General features: G+C 46.5%; 1 protein-coding gene across 1 annotated transcript in view; it reads right to left on the bottom strand.

The window, feature by feature from the left end:
• Positions 1-18789, bottom strand: part of KIF26B (kinesin family member 26B) — a 506655-nt gene that overhangs the window by 308628 nt on the left and 179238 nt on the right. Inside the window, exon 3 of the mRNA XM_019920589.3 lies at positions 6794-7330. Within this exon, the coding sequence (XP_019776148.1) occupies positions 6794-7330 (537 nt within the window). The remainder of the gene's footprint in view (positions 1-6793; positions 7331-18789) is intronic.

Raw genomic sequence — 18789 nt, forward strand, 5'->3', positions numbered from 1 at the left:
CTTCTACAGATATTCCAGCCGAGTCTCTCCCCAACGCTCCCACCCCCGGCTTCGAATGTTTTCTGCAGTTTCAACATATGAGATACTTACATAACGGTAATTACTAGCTACCCGATGGAGAGTGGCTGTGATGTGCTTGTTATTATGATGCTATAACAATAGGGAAATCTGAGACAATTGAAAACCATCCGCGCAGTATGAGTAACCTCTCATTCTGTGGAGGCACCCAAATGAAATAATCTGACTTGCTAATGTACTGTCTGATCCACTGGGTAACACAGCTTGTTGTACGGGATGAAAAGCCCATGTTCTCGGCCATCCTGCAGGCTTCCACAGCAGCTCCACGGTCTGCATACCTCATTAGCTTCTCCTACCAAGCTTTTCAGCTACCAAATGCTTATTAATCTCCTATGCCCATCCCTGAAGCAAATTACTGAAAGTTTTGCATAGAAAAACAGCACACATCTGTTCTCTATTCTGTAAAGTTCAGGAGGTCAGACATCTAAAATGCACTTGGCAGGGCTGCTTCTTTCTGGAGGCTCTAGGGGAGGATCTGATTCTTGATTTTTCCAGTTTTTTAGAGGCCGCCTTCACTCTTTGGCTTACAGCCCCTTCCTCCCCCTTCAAAGGCAGCAAGCTTACATCTTCTCTCTTCTGACCTCTGCTTCTGTCCTTACATCTGCTCCTTCTGACTCTGATCCTCCTGTCTCCCTTTTATGAGGACCCTTATGATTACGTTGGACCCACACAGATAATCCAGGATGATCTCCTCATCTGAAGATCCTTCACTTTACCATATCTGCAAAACCTCTTTGACTTTGTAAGGTAGCCTACCCATAGGTTCCAGGGTTCAGGACATGAACATCTTTGAGAGGCCCTTATTCAGCCTACCACCCAAGTAAACGACCAGATAAAAAACATTTCTGTAATTTCCTGATGAAGTTTGGGTGTTCCCTTCAGCCCATGGCCCTGCCCGTATTTATAAGCGGTTATGAGTTTTTTGGAATTTCACCCTGAGCACCATATGCCTGAGAAATGCTCTGTCCATGACTGAGTATACAAACTGATTCCTTTTCTTGTGTTCAGCATTTGTCAGAATTTATAAAGGTGATAAATAACACTCACCTGGCCATCTATAAATAGGAAAAAACAAAAACCCATGATGTTAAAAGATTGTGACATCTTATGCTATTGGCCTAGCTGGACAGAGCAGCAGCAGATGGGCAGCAAATTGGCACTCAGGCTGGCCCAAGAAGGGCACTTGGCGTATTTCAGGAACAGGCAGCTGAGCTCTGGAGGACTGCAAAGAACGTGAATGGGAATCCTCCACTCCTGACACACTGCAAACACCTGCCCTGCTCCTTCGTGAAAAGCGGCTCAGTGAGGAAGGAGCACACGTGCACCTCACCCCGCAGGCATCAGCTGTACTACCCGTGTGCTTCCAGGTTCCACATATCCATCACAGTCAAAGCCTCTGGGTACTGGACCACTAGTGAGTGTCAGAGTCCACCTCCCTCTTCCAAGGGCACCTGGAAGTCCTCCATAAAAGGGTCAGCGCCAAGTCCTCCCGTGGCTTCTGACCTCTGAAGAGCAAGGCTTATAGGTACCGCATGGTACCAATTAATTCCTAAAGATATAATTAAGACAATCCCTCACTGACTTCAACCAGAGTTCAGCCTGGAATTATCTCTAGCACTGATTCCAGTGGGTGTTGTCTGAGAAAGCAGAATAACTGTTATCAAACTCATTTTCCCTCAAATCAAGAAATGCGCGTTGAATACTTCATCACATTAAGGCTTCATTATGGATTTATTACTTACGTATTCACCTAACATCTTCTCGAATTTTCTTGACAAGTTCAATTTATCAAAGTCCTATAAAATAAAGTTCTTCTACGCTTTCAAATGCCCCTGTACTGAGGGGGACATCAAAAAGCCACCTGGACTACTTTCATTGCCTCCAAGGATTTATTGACTATCATTAAGATACTTCAGGTTAAAGATTAGCTTGGAGCCAATGAACTGGTGGTTTCCACCAAAAACCTTGAGGTCTGGATAGGTCTTATAGCCTGGAATTTTTTCCTAAATCTAAGGCCAGTCAGGAGAAGCAACTTTAGTGTTTCCTTGAGATTGGAGCTTTCCCTAACAAGCTTTCCCTAATTTTTTTATATGTTAGCTGCTGTCAGAAACAGGAGAATAAAATGAATCTATGTTCTCAATGAGCAAAAGACATCAAACATAGTCAGGAAGCTCTACCCGAAAGAAACCTCCAATCTCTCAACCTTGGGTTTCTCCTCTGGCAATGAGGGAGCTGATAGCTGTTCCCTTGTGTTACAGTTTACAAAATACGTTCATACTTTTTTCTTAATTGTTCTCCATGTTATCTTGCAAGGTAGGGCTTTCACTCATAAGGAAATAGACTAAAATGTTAAGCTACTAAAATGAGGTTCAACAGATGGTGGGGCCATGGACTTGAACGAGGCAGGACCATCTCCAAATCTCCCACCATGATGCAAAAGGCAATTACCGTCCTATAGTAATCACCAGCGTTCTGTGATTAGGAGCATTATGTAAAGTCTTTCCTGCACGTACTTACTATAATAAATGTAAATCAGGCAAAAGCAGTTGTCATTCAAAAGAGTTCATTAATCTGTTGTGAACTACAAGAAAATAATCCAGACATGTCTCTTCAAAGTCAAAACTCATGTGATCAAATGAAAGTTCTAGAGCATTCTCTGCTTTCCATATATATGTATTGATGGTGTTACATGTCTGCAAGTTAATAAAAGAAAGTCTTTCTTTGAAACAGTCCATCTTAACAACTGCTGTGAAACCAGCTTGCTATGATATTTAATGAAAAATTACCTTTGTGGTTTGTTGCCATTTTTGATATAATCTCAGTGTCTCCTAACTTATTAGTTTTCTTACCTCTCTGGATAGATTCATATTTATCTGCGATGCTTATAGGTTCCCACTCTTTCTGGAGGTTTTTGAGAAACGTGAAGGATACAGCAAAAGAGAATCAAGAAATCTTCCTACTGCAGCCTTCGAAGACTGCTACACAGTGGTGTAGGAAACAGGGGACTTGAAGGATTTGAGGGACCCTTCTATCATCCATACAGAGGTGTTTTTTTTTTTTTTGCAGTACGCGGGCCTCTCACTGTTGTGGCCTCTCCCGTTGCGGAGCACAGGCTCCGGACGTGCAGGCTCCGTGGCATATGGGATCTTCCTGGACCAGGGCACGAACCCGTGCCCCCTGCATCGGCAGGCGGACTCTCAACCACTGCGCCACCAGGGAAGCCCATACAGAGGTTTTACCCTGCTCACTATTGCAAAGCCTGTCCTCATTTTTGTCATCCTCCCTGCACTTAAGTGGCAGAAGGGCAGCGTCCTCTTCTCCCTTGCTTCTACAGGCTCCGGGTCTGTTGGTGCACAGCAGCATCAGTGGCAGCAACAAAGTCTAAATGCTTCTCTGCCCAGGGAACAGCTCTGGCACTAAGCCAGAGGGCCATCTTCTCTGTGGGGAGGGATATGGGAGTAAGGGTGAGCAGGAAAAGTGAGGTCAGCTTTCAGAGCAGTCACCCATCTCTGCTGAGCTGGCCAGACTGTGAACTGCAGAATATTTACTGCCGGGAGATGTCCGTAACAGGAGCCATTCAGTCTAGCCAGACCCAGAGCCCCCCCTCTAGGGCATCAGGAAGACATAGTCATGACACGGGGACACTGGTTCACAGCCAGGCACCAAATCTCTTGATCCCAGAGAGATTTCCTCTGATCCCTTTAACTACTGCTCAGGGGAAATGCAGAAATTAGCCTGTTCTGAGTTGGAAAGAAGCAATCCAATTTACCCAGGGCAATCTCAGGTTGGTGGCTTACGGGAATCACCTTTGTATCTGGCTTTGGCCGGTGGCGCAGTGATTAAGAATCTGCCTGCCAATGCAGGGGACACGGGTTTGAGCCCTGGCCCAGGAAGATCCCACCTGCCGCAGAGCAACTAAGCCCGTGTGCCACAGCTACTGAGCCTGAGCTCTAGAGCCCGCGAGCCACAACTACTGAGCCCATGCACCACAACTACCAAAGCCTGAGCGCCTAGAGCCCATGCTCCGCAACAAGAGAAGCCACCGCAGTGAGAAGCCCACACACCTCAACGAAGAGTAGCCCCCGCTCACCGCAACTAGAGAAAGCCCTCGCGCAGCAACGAAGACCCAACGCAGCCAAAAATTAAATAAATAAATTTACAAAAAAAACACAATGCACCCTTCCCCTGCTTCCTCCCCTAAGGGCCACAGGACAGGAGCCTGGGATTCCAGACCATGGCAGCAGCCCCCACCAACACATAGCATAGTGTCTGGCACTTGGTAGAGCTTAATAAACGTTTGTTATTGTACAGGAAATTCTTTTTCATCTGAGGTAGGGGGAAAAAAGGAGGAGCAGAAAGAATTATTGCACAAATTTTTTAAATGTACCAATACTCCCTAATCTTCCTTTTATGCTCCATCTTCAGCTCTCCCCCTTACAGAAACTTTCCCCACACTTTGAATACTTTATATGAAAGCACCAGTTCCAAGTTCTTCTGTCCTCACTCATCAGTGCTGTGCAGCAGCTGAATCTTCTAACTAGCACCTGATACACGTTACAAGTGCTCTAGGGAGGTGGAAGGTGAAATGTGAGTCGTCTGTGTAACATGAGTATGTGGCTAGCACGGCCCAGGATGTGTAGAAAATATGAGCTGGGCAGAAGGATGTGCACCAGAGCATTTTATTTATAGTAGCAAAAACCTAAACTCTAATAATTGATGCTTGGTTATATAAATTAGGGCATACTCATATAATGGGTAGTATTTATATAATGGAATACTAGGCTACCATTAAAGATCATGTTTTAGAAAAGTAGATAATGGCATGGGAAAATGCCCCTAGTATATTAAGTGAAAAGCAGATCAGAGAATTGAACATAATCACAATTTTAGAAACTGCATGTGTAGAAAATCCTGGGAGGAAGTACACCCAAATGTTAGGTAGTCTATTTCTGGGTGATGTTGATTTTTAAAGGCCTACTTAAACTGTTTCATATTTTTTAAATTTTATTTTACAACAGACATGTATTCTTTTTTTATGATTTTCAGAATTGTCTATTTTTAAACTACAAACCGAACAAAAAGCATATTATTCAGCAACGGAAAGCAGCTATTCTGTTCCTGCCCTAGATGGTTACGTTCAAGCACTAGACTATGAAGCCCCAACCAGGGTGCAAGTGGTTCCTCATTATATTTATATCTACAACCCAGAAAATTCCGTCCAAAGGTGAAGTGGCAGCCAGGCGCCCACAAGTCAAAAGAGGAGTCCTCTCCCTCAGTATACCATGTGGTTTCTGAAAAGAAACCATATCTGGAAGAGAGGTTGACCGGAGATTGCTCTGGAGTAAGCTAAGAAAGTTGGAAGCAGCCGTGGCGGGGAGAGCCGTTCTCCTGGGCAGGGGAGAGCTGGTTGGTCTGGCACCGGCTCTGTGGCCACAGGTAATTATTCCATTTCTCTAAGCATGCTGATCCCCTCCTGTAAAAGAAAGATCTAACATCTGCCCGGCCGACCTCACAGGCCTACGGGGGGGTTAAACAACATGATGTGTGCTCTATATTTTATAAACTACAAAGCATCCAGGCAATGAAAAGTTTGGTAGCCCAAGAACGCTGACTTCTTAAGATAATGGTCCATGCTCCCCACTTTCTTTCAAGGTATCAAGAGAAACAATCTCTATTCCCTTCTACACTCTAGAAATTGCACCAGGAATTTTATCAGCCACATTCATAATTCAAGTTATGTTTCCCGGTACCCTTGCCCCATGAAACAAAAACTATGCTATGTGTTCACTCAGCGTGTTCCTTTTTTCTCCTGGGCATATGGACAGATCGGCCTGCCCAGACTCCCCTGAGAGAAGGTGCGACCAGGAGACTGAATTCTTGCCCCTTCCAGGCTGGGTCCCCACATGTCCCTGTGAGATCCTCCATCCTCTCTCTTCCTCCAGTTCCTGGCTGGTTGTACAAGGTCTGGTGGAAGACTCTGAGGCCTCTGGAAAAGGGTGATGTGCTAGATGAAGGAGGCTGGGTCCCGATATCAGAGTGGAAGGTCACCCGCCAAACACCCCATACGACAGGGACACAAGCGAGAAACAACTCGAGACCACTTGCCGCCCCAATTACCTACCCCAGCTAATACACTCTACGACCTTGGTCACCTCTCCACCCCAGAGCGACAGTCAACACTTTCTGCTGCTTCCCACATGAGTGACTCAAGGGACACAGAGAACACGTATGGTAAAGCCAACCCTCTTCCAACAGAAAACTCACACGAGCAAAATTAAGACAAATATTTTAGATTCCTTGGCAGACTTAAGACCTGCTCTCTTATTTCTATAGGGAAACTTGAGAGTACATGCTAATTTAAATAACTGAGAAGAGAAAATAAGAAAAGGGGAACACACGGTTGGTTACCTAATCCCACAGTATTTAAGGTGGGTTGCAAATAGAAAAGGGTTAAGGTCTCTCAAGTTGGGAGAGATGAGGAAGGGTGTCGACCTCTCCTTCAGAGGGTAGAGATGATGGAAACAGAGTGCTATCTCGGATCACTCGTTCCTCATATACTTTATCTCTATTTAGCATTGTTCAGCAGGGCTACATGGAAACATTAGGCTCTGAGTTGGGGAGTTCCCAGGAGGACAAACTAGAGACAGGAAGTGTTGCCCACTTCTCTGCTTTAACTGTAGCCAGCCCTGCCCTTTCTTGCTCGGAGGCTACTTACCTGGTAGGGGTAGAGGGTGACCCCGTTGGCTCTCGACAGGGACCAGGTGCCATCCAGGTACTGGTGAGCCTGGATGGCCACTGAGTTGAGGATATTCCCATTGCTGGGGCTGGTGGCCATCTGGAGGCTGACCTTGGCCTGGTGGGTTGGAGACCCACTCTTCTTCTCCACCCCATTGCTGACCCCGAGGCTGCTGGGTTTGCTGCTATGCTTACTGGTGATGAGGGCTGTGTAGTTGGAGGAGGCATAGGAGGTGGGCACAAAGGCCCAATCCCTGGGCTGCTGGAGCCCCCCCACATGCCGGGACCCCACCGGAGTGGGGATGTTGGAGAGGGCTGGGGGCGAGCCAGGTGAGCCATCAAAGTGCTCACTGCCAGCCGCCTGTTCCAGGGTCAGCACCATCTGAATGGCCTCCTGCTTCAGCTGGTTCAGGTGTGTGGCACAAATGTCACAGCGGTTGTCCCTGTCATTCCATGCCTTCCGGATGGTGTTGGGGACCTGGAGCTTGTCGTGAATCACAGCCGAGAAAGCAGCGTCCTGGAGAACACACAAACAAAAAAATAAGGAGAGTCTATCAATCAAGGCTGGTAAGCGCAATTCAGATGCCTGGTTTCTGAGTTAAGCCCTAGATGTACCCAAAGAGTTTGACTGTTTGACTGACATCCAGCAGAAATGAAAAGCCAGATTGGCAGACGAGCCCCTAGTTGACAAACACATTTGACAAATGTAAGATGTTTTGTTTTGTTTTTTTGCGGTACACGGGCCTCTCACCGTTGTGGCCTCTCCCGCTGCGGAGCACAGGCTCCGGACGCGCAGGCTCAGCGGCCATGGCTCACGGGCCCAGCCGCCCCGCAGCACGTGGGATCCTCCTGGACCGGGTCACGAACCCGTGTCCCCTGCATCAGCAGGCGGACTCTCAACCACCGCGCCACCAGGGAAGCCCAACAAATGTAAGATTTTTATAGTGGAGACTTTAAGGAATTAAAAAAAAAAAGCTTTCTAAGCATCCTCCTTACCAGGCCAGTCAAATAAGAACATTCCAGATTCTTCCCCTTGTGTCCACTAAAGAATCATAGCTATACCTGGATGCTCCCAAGGTGGTCATTAAGTAGACACAAATGGTCGTTCGGGCCTGGCAGGGGTGAGTGCAGTCACTCTGGACCAATGCATTGTGGGCCCCCGTGAACTACGGAAAGTTGGCAGCAGGTGGAGGTACTACTTGTGACCCAGAACAGAGATTCTATTCTAAGAAAATCCTAGCCTCATTAACACCGTGCGCTAAGTGCCACTGGAAGAAAACCAAACTAAACAGATTCTGGACCAGAGATCTAGCCTCTCCAGCAGCCCAGCAAAGCCCTGCAGATTCACTCTGTTTACATTGGCCCCATGGCAGGCTGGCCATGCCTGTACCCATGTGTCTGATATCCTGACCCATCAAAAGAAAAATGTCTCCTTGATAAACAGTCCAAGATACTTTTCCCCAGAAACTTCATCTAAAACTATTAAAAACTCTTTCGTTCAGAAGCCCTTATCTAAAAGAAATCAGAAAGTGAATTTAATGAGGATGATTTCTTTCATTTACTTTGCTTTAGTTTTTATAGGAAAGCAAGACTGCACAGAGAAATAAGCAGTAGGTGTGTTAACTGGGTATCAAAATATTTGGCTTCTAGTTCTGGTTCTGCTACCAATTAACTGTGTGACCTTGGACAACTTACCTAGCCTCACTGAACCTCTCATCTGTCACGCAAGGCCATGGCCTGCCTTTATTGTAAGGTCCTTCCAACTCCATGACTCTGTGTAGGGAAATGGAGACAGGAGAGGACAGTGTCCGCATATATGGACGGAGCCACTATGTTATTTTGGGTACCTGGTTGAACTTTTGAGATTCCACAATTGCTGCAGGTAATTGATGAGGGTTATCTCAAGGCCTGTTTTCCTTAGGACATTGGAAGAAAAGCTTCCCTTCCGAAATGTGCTGGAGCTTTTTTGGGGTGGAAACCCCATCGGGGCTGACTGGAGTTTGATGAGCTGTGGGTGGGAAGGGAGATCAGCGGTGGGAGGGTCACCCTTAATTACGATCCATCTTGATTATTGGCTCCAGCATTTTGTTTTCCCTGTTTAACTACCCTGAACAGCTCTTCAGCGTGCACTGATTAATTGATTAATAAATCAAGAGGCCTCTTTACACAGCAGCAGCGAGGAGTGACTCAGGAGGTGGAAACTCAAGACGGTCACAGAAAATGATGGGGAACCATAGGAGGTCAAGGGTGATCAAGTCTCGCTGACGAAGCGATGCAAACCACATGCGACCTGCTTGCGGCGCCCTCCTCGATGAGAGCTGCTTCGTCCAGAGTCCCTGATCAAAACTCGGCATGTGTGGGACCCAAAAGGGCCCCTTAGGGACCATTACCTCAGTTTCCAGATAAGGAAACAGCTCCAAAAGGGTTAAAAGCTCGGACTACAACCAGATTTCTTGACCTCTAGTCCATGATTTTCCACTTTAAGAGACAAAGAGCCATATTCATCAATGGACTCATAATTTTGCCCAGACTTAAGGCTTTTCCCACATTCATCTACGAAATGTTCATTTATTCAAAAGGAAGTATTTGGGCCCCCATATGTGTCAAGATATAGACTCTTGCTTTTTCACATAATGAGAATTTTCCCTTGTCAATATATGTCATTTGAAAATGTGATTTTTTTTTTTAATGACCACATGGTAGTTTATCCTGTAGCTGTTTTGTAAGTCATTTTTTTATTCCCAGGTCTACGACATAATTAGAGGCAGCGTGAGAGATCAGAGACTGGCATTCAAAAGCAATCTGCCACCCACGGCTTACGCTTTCAAGGCACCGAGCTATTTGGTCTCAAGAAACCTCAAATTAATCGCTTACTTAGAATATTTTGGTTACCCCAATCACCAAGAGGAGGTATCACAGTAAAAAAAGGCAGCAATAAGGTCAGTCCCATCCACACATCATAGTTTATCTTAGATCCTTGTAGAATCTAGATGTGACCCTGACATCTGCAGCTGGAGCAGAAAAGATACATCCGCTCCACAAGAACAGCCTGCTGCTGGGGACTCCTTTTCTCGCTTCTTCTTGGTTTTCACTGCTCTCCCTTGAAGCTGCTCCTTCCTCACTCAGCCTACTGCTATTTGCTGCTCGACTTGCCACAAGCCATGCATGTTGGCCTCCAACGTGCCAGGCCGCAGATCTTGGGATGCACGAGAGCGGTTCCTGTTCTCTCTGAGTTCACCCTCCAGGGAACCCACTTGGCTCCTGGATTGCCAAACGCCATGCCCCCTTGTTGCCACCTCTAGCCTGGGACCAATCGGCACACACTCAGACCCATGGAGCCCAGCGCTCCCCTCCCGGTTCCCGAGGGGTCTACAAAATCACCTTGAGCGCCGGAGCTGAGCCCACCACCAGGACAGCCCCCCCGACAGCCAGCACGTGGCAGAGCCCAGAACCCACTGTTGTCTCATCCAGAGGAAGGAGGAGATGAATGCTTTCATGAGTCTTCAATGGCTGACAGATGTCAAAGAGGTGTTCCCTGTATTAAGCCACCCTTGATCTGAAACTTTTTGTGAGTTCTTATCATCAAAAGGCCTCAGTCAGTCAAAAGATACACCTTACGGAAACTAAAACCCCTTTCAAGTGCTGGTCTACACGCTATAAATATTTCAGTGCAACTCAAAACTTCGAAGAGGAATGGTCAACAGACATAGCTTTCTGTAAGTGCTGGAACAAAGGGAATACTGCTTCAAGGGAGAGTAGTAACAAACAGGGAGAAAAGAAGGTTTCAGAATCATGGACGGCTCACACTTACTGAGCTTTTCTGACATGGACCCAAGAAGAACTGTGGGAGCGCCCTCTCGTTTAGCTGGCACCAAAAGAAACATGCACTCAGAGAAGGAATGAGTTAAGTGTGCAGTCTGGCGTGCTACCTAGTGCATGGGCTTCAAACACATTCATATCGTCTATCCCGATTCATCTCGTGACTTCAGAAAATAGTCAAATGGGAATAACGGGAATCCATGAACGGCTAAACCTCGATTTTTGGAGTCATAATTTTTATTTCAGCACCTTTGAAAATGGGCTAACAGCACTTGGGCAACATTTTCATCCTAAACTTTCAATATAAGTGTTCTGTGCCCAAAAGATTCTCATCTTTCAAAAATAATACAAAATTGTTATTACTCCACGTGTACCATGAAGAGGAATTCAAGAAAACACTTAGGAAACGGATAAAGGTTCTTAGAAGGAAGGTTAGGGATAAATGAAGTTAATGTGCAGACACCTACATCTGCCCACTTAGTGACTGCTACAGAAGAACAAAGAAAACTCCAGAAAATGGTTTTCCAATCCCTTTACTGCTCTTCCACTTCTTCTAGGGGCATTCAGGAACCAGGTGTCCTGCCATGTTCCCTAGGGCTCTCGTAATCTAATGGCTCTCAAAGATTGACTCACATGTCTTCTGGCACACTGCTCTAAGAGGTCATGACTAAATCTCTCTTCCTCAGGCAAGGGCAACCGAACCCACGGCTTCCATAGCCATCTGTATCCCGGTGACTGGGAATTCTCCATCTCCATCCATGCCTGGCCCTTCTCCTGAACTCTGAGCCTTACCGCCCCCTAGAAAACATCATCCAGATAAATACTCTTCAAACTGACAATTCAAAATTAATTTTATTTTCCCCTGATCCTATTCTTATTCCAATAGTCACTATCAAAGTAAACAGTATTATCATCCACTCAGGCACCCAGGCTAGAAGTCTAGAACCTTCCTCGTCTCCTCCCTTGCCCTCCAATCCAATCACCAAGTGTGGTTGATGGTCCTTCCTAAAAGCTCTTGAATTGTCCCTCTTCTCCATGCCCACTGCCATGAGAAAGCTTTCAGCGTTTCTCACATCATCATGGTTTCCCTGATTCTAGCCTTGACCTCAAAACCCTCCCTCCACACACACAAAAAAAGGATTTAACTAAAATGCAAATCTGATCATGTCATTATCCTGCTTTCCTGCACCTCTATTCTAAGAGCTATCTTCTTGTCTGTAGTCTTTATTTGTAGAGCTATTTGTCTGTTAAGACTGTCAGCTCCCTAAGAGGAAATATTCTTTTCATCTTTAATTGCCCCAAGTCTAGAATAGTGTCTACTTCATAGTAAGGGCCCAACAAATATTTGTGAGATAAATAACTGGAAAGAATTCAACCAAAGCTGAAACAGTCGATAATGAAGTTGGTTTTGGTCCATCTGTCACTTATTTTGTCTAAGTGAGCTAGTCACTTCTTAGGAAATTGTCATGAAATAAACTCCTTCAACTCTAGGGTTAATATAGTTTTCCAATTGTATTTGTTCTGCCTGGCTAAAGAGCCTAATGTGAGTCAACCACGATCTGGATATCCTCCTTTTATTTGAATCTTCCTTAAACTATTAAAATAGATTCTCGGGCTTCCCTGGTGACGCAGTGGTTGCGAGTCCGCCTGCCGATGCAGGGGACACGGGTTCGTGCCCCGGTCCGGGAAGATCCCACGTGCCGCGGAGCGGCTGGGCCCGTGAGCCATGGCCCCTGAGCCTGCGCGTCCGGAGCCTGTGCTCCGCAACAGGAGAGGCCGCAGCAGTGAGAGGCCCGCGTACCACAAAAATAAAACAAAAAAAAAAACAAAAAAACCTAGATTCTCTATTCGCTTGCCTCAATACACAATCTATTATTACTTTTTCCTAAGTTCCCAAGAAAACAGTATTTATATGCAAAGAATTTTTTTTTTAACCATCAGGCCAGCTCATCATTGGAAATCTCCAGATTAATACTACACACCTGTTCCATCAGGGTTAGACCTCACCCCCCACCCCACCCCCGCCACACAGCAAGTAGGTAGCATGCTTATTTTCCAAGAGCCAGCAGCCAGCTTTCAACACGTGAGGCATGGCTGCTAATGAGGGTGGAGACTCTGGAACCTGAGCAAGAAAAGAAGAACTACGGCCCAGGCAAATCAAGCTGTTTACTAGTGTCCTCACTATTTTCTGTCCCACTTCATCCTCTGAAGGATGGGCTGTTTGGCAATAAACACTCGTGCCACTTGCAAGGAGAGGATTTTTTTTTGCAGATTATTTTAGCCAAAAGAGTACCTGGAGTGCATTTCCCCAAAGCCTCTGGGTCTGTGAGGAAAGCAACAGCCGGAGTCAGCGTCCAGCATGTGTTGTGAAAATTCCTGTTGATGTTTGCTCCTGTTTTATTATTCTAGAGGCCTCTAGTGACAAGCTTAACAAGATTTAAGCTGTTCTTCAAAGGCAGTTTCTTTCCACTTTGTTCCTAAACTTTCTTCTTCCATAAATGCTATCCCGTGAGGCCCAGAATGATGGCTAGAACTCCAAGAATGCAATGTTTTGTTCCCCACCGCGGGCAGTTTCCCAGAAGATCAAGGGAATTTACCCTCACACGCCTTGTAATCCTTCCACACGAGGGTCTGCACCCTCCGCCCCTTCCCCACCTCCTGCTGCATTCCCTATCCGTGTCCTTTCTTTCTCATGAATCTCAGCATTCTTCCCAGCAGTTCTGTCCCCAGAGGCAGGTGTCAATATGAATGATCCTCTGTTTTTAATGGAAGCTGCAAAACTGGAAGTTTGCAAAACAACAGGTAGCAAAGCTCAGGTGAATCGAACCCAAGAAAACAAATATTCTCATTCACAGTGAAACATTCAAATATTTGGATTCAAAGGTCCCTCCAAAGAACTGAGTTTGTTTCACCCTGGTAATTTCAGAGAAGAAAAAACAAATTTCACTGGCAGAAAGGAGACTTTAAAATCTGAAATTTAAGGATACCCCCAAAATGCCAACCAGTGGGTGTAACTCCTTCCCCAGGAAGATTGGGTTCCTCCGTGCTCATCAGCCCCTGATCTTGTATCTCACTGTCCACACGTGCTTGATGGGACGTGCAAGATCAAGGGGGATGCAAAGGGTTGGGGAACCCAGAGTCTCTCACATGAGATGCTACTCACCCAGCCATCATACCAAATCTACCCAGCAGGAATTGACAGACGTCAGTATCCTTTACTCCTGCTGTTCAGAGTTCCCAGACCCACAAACAAGGCATATGACAACCTGGGAGGGAAGCCGGGGAACAAATTAAGACTGTGTCACAAGCAATGACATCCCAACACTCTTTGCAGAGAAGAGTGACCACCCTCACGGGCTGCCATTCTCGCTGACACACGGTGCAAACTCAAAATCCCCGAGTGCTTCACTCAGTTTCACACAGCGGGGCTCATTCTCCAAAGTTAGTGACACGGAGGAAGAGGGGCATGAAAGAGGTGACCAGGTGTGTTACACTTAGAGCTTGCTCCCGTGAGGCCTGAGACAGCCCAAACCACCAGCACCGTAGTGACAGCAGCTGGGCCAGGCCCTGGAATCACAGGTGGCCCACAGACCGGCTCCATGAACGTGCAACTTCCTTCTGGCCTTCCAGGCCTCATCCGAACCCCAGGCTTTTCATCATTATTGGACACAAGCACTGATCCTAGCGTGTAAAAAAGAATGAATGTAAAAGATGCTGGATAATGAGCTCAGAGAGACGCCAAAAAAAAAAAATGTCAAAGGAAGAAATGTTAAATGTCAGACCAAAGTTGTTCTACACGAGAAACCAAATTAACCTGGACCGTAGTGACTGCGCACAGCCTAAGCAATCCTGACCTGGGTTACGAGCAGAGAGATGCGGGCCCATTAGAGATGCACGTGCACTTCAGTTTGAATGATTCCCTTCAGAACCGGAGGCTGCTGGGAGCACCAGACGCAGGCAGGATGCAATTAATAGGGCTGCTTGCTGCAACGTGTGAAAAAGTGTTGCAGACGATAAGACCTATCTGCTTCAAAAGAAAACGGAGGTTTTTAATTGGAACTTAATGTGATTAAGAAAAGTTCATGAATTACTCAAAAGAATAGGTGAGGTGTTTCTCGTAATGACCAGAGAAATTTTTTACGTCTGTGTCTCTCATCTTTTCCAACTGAATGGCACAGACAATGTCTCGATCCTTTTGAAAACGTTTGGTAGCGAGTATGGACGGTTCGAGACAGGGCTCCATCACTTAGTAGCTGTGTGACCTATCCAAGCTTCAGTCTCCTTAAATGTAAAAATGGGAAATGATAAGAGTCCCTATTTTACTGAGTAACGTAAGGGTTATACACGCAACATGTTTAGCACAGTCCTGGTCCTTGGGAATGCTCGATAACGGTGGTGATTATTATCAGCGTTTCACGTCTCAGTATCTACAGCAGTACCATGTTTATATCAGTTCGGTACTTCAGATGATGGTGACGATGAGAACAACAATGATCTGGGGCTTACTTATATCCAGGAGGACTTAGCAAGCACTTTTGGAATTAAGAGGTGCGGGGATGGTAAAGAGAACTTGCGATCTTCAGCTAACCACCTCTTACATTAGAGGAAGTCAGGTCTTCTTGAAAGAAACCAATATAAGAGTGGGTCCCTGGAACTCCTGAGCTGATATCGCTGAGCATGGACTGGATGACTACCGGTCTTCTCTCTTAAGAGGTGAAATAATCCAAGAGTCATTCATTTCCACGGAACTGAGACTCTGATGCCTCTCGCTGAAAAGTACTCCTCATTTCTCCCTCAGGAGCGGGTGACGCTCCAAAGCGGGTGCTGACTGTTCAGGCCGAATCACAGAGCCATCAACCGGCCTGTGCCTCCGAGGAGTTGCCAGACTCCACCCAGGAGATGGAGAAAGAGAAAGGATTTCACATTAGCAAACCTATCTTCAAACCTGAAAATCTTGCTGGGGAAAAAGGATCCATTCATAAATAGTTTAAGAGCTTAGGATGGGAGAGGAGACTCACAACATCTACTTAGAATGTTTTCCTTAACCTTAAAGTTCATGTTCAACATGACACGAAAAGAATGTGCTGGACTTTACAAATATGAAGAGCTAATCACGACCGTAGTATGACCTGCTAAAATTTGACCTTTAAATTATTAAAGTCTATCTAGATGAGACGTATTTTTTATGTGTGGGCTATAATGTACCATCAGGTGGCAAATGGATTTATTTTCAATCTGTGAGTAGTTGTATTAGTATAAGGTTACTGAGGAATCTGTTAATTATCTAATTATGAAATTTGCCTAATGTTTCTTTTTTCTGTAATTGATTTCGTATGCATGAAACACTGCAGAAATTTACTTGGCTGTGTTTCCTTGGACTTAACTACAAAAAGATAAAGTACCTAAACTTTGATGTTGTTGCTTGTGTTTCTAAAAGATGAAATTTTAGCAAATAAACTCTGTTTTGACCATAAACTACAACAAACTTAAACACTTCTGCCGGTCCCCCTGTGACCTAAGCCTTGCAACCCAGTATTTTGGGGCCCATGTGGTTCACTTCAAGCTGTCTTGTCAGACATCTCTCTCCGGGTTCCCCGTTGTGGCCCTGCAGGACAGGCAGGGTGGGTTTCCCTCTGTCCCACAGAAGCCCCCGCATTTCCCATCTCTGTGCCTTTGCTTACGTTACTGCCCTGATGATAATTCCCACCCTGCCTGTAAACCACAAGAAAATTTGGGGGGGGGGGGCAGGTAATAGATATGTTCACCGCTGTGCTGATGGCTTCATGGGTAGATACATATGACCAAACATATTAAATTGTACACTTCAGATGTGTACCATTTACTAAATGTCAATCATATACCCATTAAGCTGAAAAGAAATCTTGTTTTTCCATTGTAAGGCCCAACTTGTCCATGAAGTCTGACTCCCAGAAGGCGCTTCCATCACACTTCTCTGGTCTGAGTAATTCACGTCACTTAGCAAACACTTCCTTGTTAGTTAGGGTTGTACATGCTCTATCTCCACCATCATGGTAAATTCCTAGGGGGCAGAAACCATACCATAATTTCAACAGTAATGATAACTTCTACGCCTGCCCCACTGGAGTCTACTCAAGACAGCAGCCAGGGTGATCCTTGTAAGTCTTAAATCTGATCCTGGCGTTCCTCGGCTAAAAATCCTCCCGCATTCCCACCCGACTTCCGTCAGGGTCAAGGCAAAGTCTTTGCACTGGGCACCGCAGGACCTGGCCTCCCGTTCCCTCTCCGACCTCCGTTCCTGCCCCTGCTCCCTGACTCACTCTGCTCCAGCCACAAGAGCCTGAGCTGGTCCTTGATCACACAGGGAATGTTCACTGTCACCTCAGTGACTCTGTACTTCTTTTTCCTTCTGCATGGAAAACTTGCCCCTACACATACGTGCCTGACTGTCTCTTACCACCTTCATGGTGGTCAAATATCACCTTGTAAATGAGGCCTCCCTGACCATCTAATTACAGCTGCAAGCCACCCCCAGCTTCCCCGACCCTCTGCTCTGCTTTCTCTCTACATGATCTATCGTTAGGAAGTCTGTTCACTGTCTCCCCTACAAAATATACACCTAATGAGAGCAGGGACTTTCGTCTATTTTATTCACTGCTGACTCCCTAATGCCTAGAGCGATGCCTGAAGTAGAGTAGGCACTCAGAAAGCATTTGTTGAATGAGTGAGTGAGTGAGTCTCTTCTCAGTGTAAGGGGTTCCCACATCTATTAGCTTCATCTTTCTTACGGATTATCACTTTTTGCTTTGTGCTAAAGTCTTTTCCTTTTCCTTATTCTTTTTCATGCTAGATTTTAGTGTCCTCAGAGGACTGGGAACATTTGTTGTGTCTGACATCCCTCTGGGGCCTTGTTTCTCAAGGTGTCGCCTCCAGACCCCACCCCATCCCCATCCCCCTGCCCCTGCACTTGGGAAGTTCAGAACAGGTCAGATCCCAGGCCCCCTCCCAGGTCCTCTGGCTCAGAATCTCTAGGGAGCGGAGCTCTGGGCGCATTTTAACAAGCCTCCCGGGTGATTCAGTGGTTCAGTGTCACAGAGGAAGAGACGGGGAGGGAGAAGAAGGAAGAGATACCTCTCCCTTGCAAGTATCTAAGCCTAGCTGTGGCCTTTGAAGAGCAGCTGACCATTTCCTGCAGAGCTCTCCATGCCAGCCAATGGACTGCAACTCCTCTGAAAACCTCAGGCCTCCGCTTTTTCTAGACAACCATTCACAACGATGATAAGTGGCTCTTGGGACATAGTCCAAGACTACAGGTATAAGCAAATGTCTTTTCACCAAATTCTCTCCCTAATCCAGTGGTTTCAACCCCTGGTGATTCTGACCCCTAGGAGACATTTGGAAATACCTGGGGACATTTTTTGCTGTCACAACTGGGAGGGGGCTACTGACATCTGGTAGGTAGAGGCCAAGGATACTGCTAAATGTCTTACACTGCATAGGAAAAAACTCCCATGACAAAGAATGATCCAGGCCCAAACGTCAGTTGTGCCGAGGTTGAAACCCTGGCCTGAGCCCTCTCCCTGCTTCCTTCTCACACGCTCTCCTAGGAATCTCTATGCAGGACCACAAGGGGGGGGTTCTAAATCCAGAAACTAATCTGGGCTCTCATCTACCTCTTTTTCTCTTAAGTGTGGAGACACTAAACTCTAAAAAGCACAGGCTCTATGCTGACTCTTGGGTGGTGGCCGACAAGCGGGCCAGCACAGTGTATGTGGGTGGGCGAACCCAGGGCGGGCACTGGCCCCAGGCTTTTAAACCCCTCACTCTGCCGCCCCCCCGCCTCGGGCCTCCCTCGCATCTGGATCGCATGCCCTTGCCCTGCCTGGTGCGACGGGCACTGCTGACAGGACCACTCGCTGTTTCCAAGAGTGTGGTGGGAAAGGCTGACGTGAGCCCCAAGGTTCTGACCACACGAAACCGTGAATCCGGTCGGGGTTCAGGTGGCTGCAGCGGAGCCCAGTCACCCCTGGCTCTGCCGTCTGCCCGGGTTTGAGAGGGTGCTGCTGAGGTTGCTATGACTACGAAATCCCTTCAAGCCGCTGAGGCAGGTAACTTTCTCTTGGAGAAAGAAAACCAATGCCACGACAAGAAGAAGTCATCTCTGAGATGTAATTTGGT

Source organism: Tursiops truncatus, chromosome 1 (assembly GCF_011762595.2).
Source record: "Tursiops truncatus isolate mTurTru1 chromosome 1, mTurTru1.mat.Y, whole genome shotgun sequence".
Lineage (NCBI taxonomy): Eukaryota > Metazoa > Chordata > Mammalia > Artiodactyla > Delphinidae > Tursiops > Tursiops truncatus.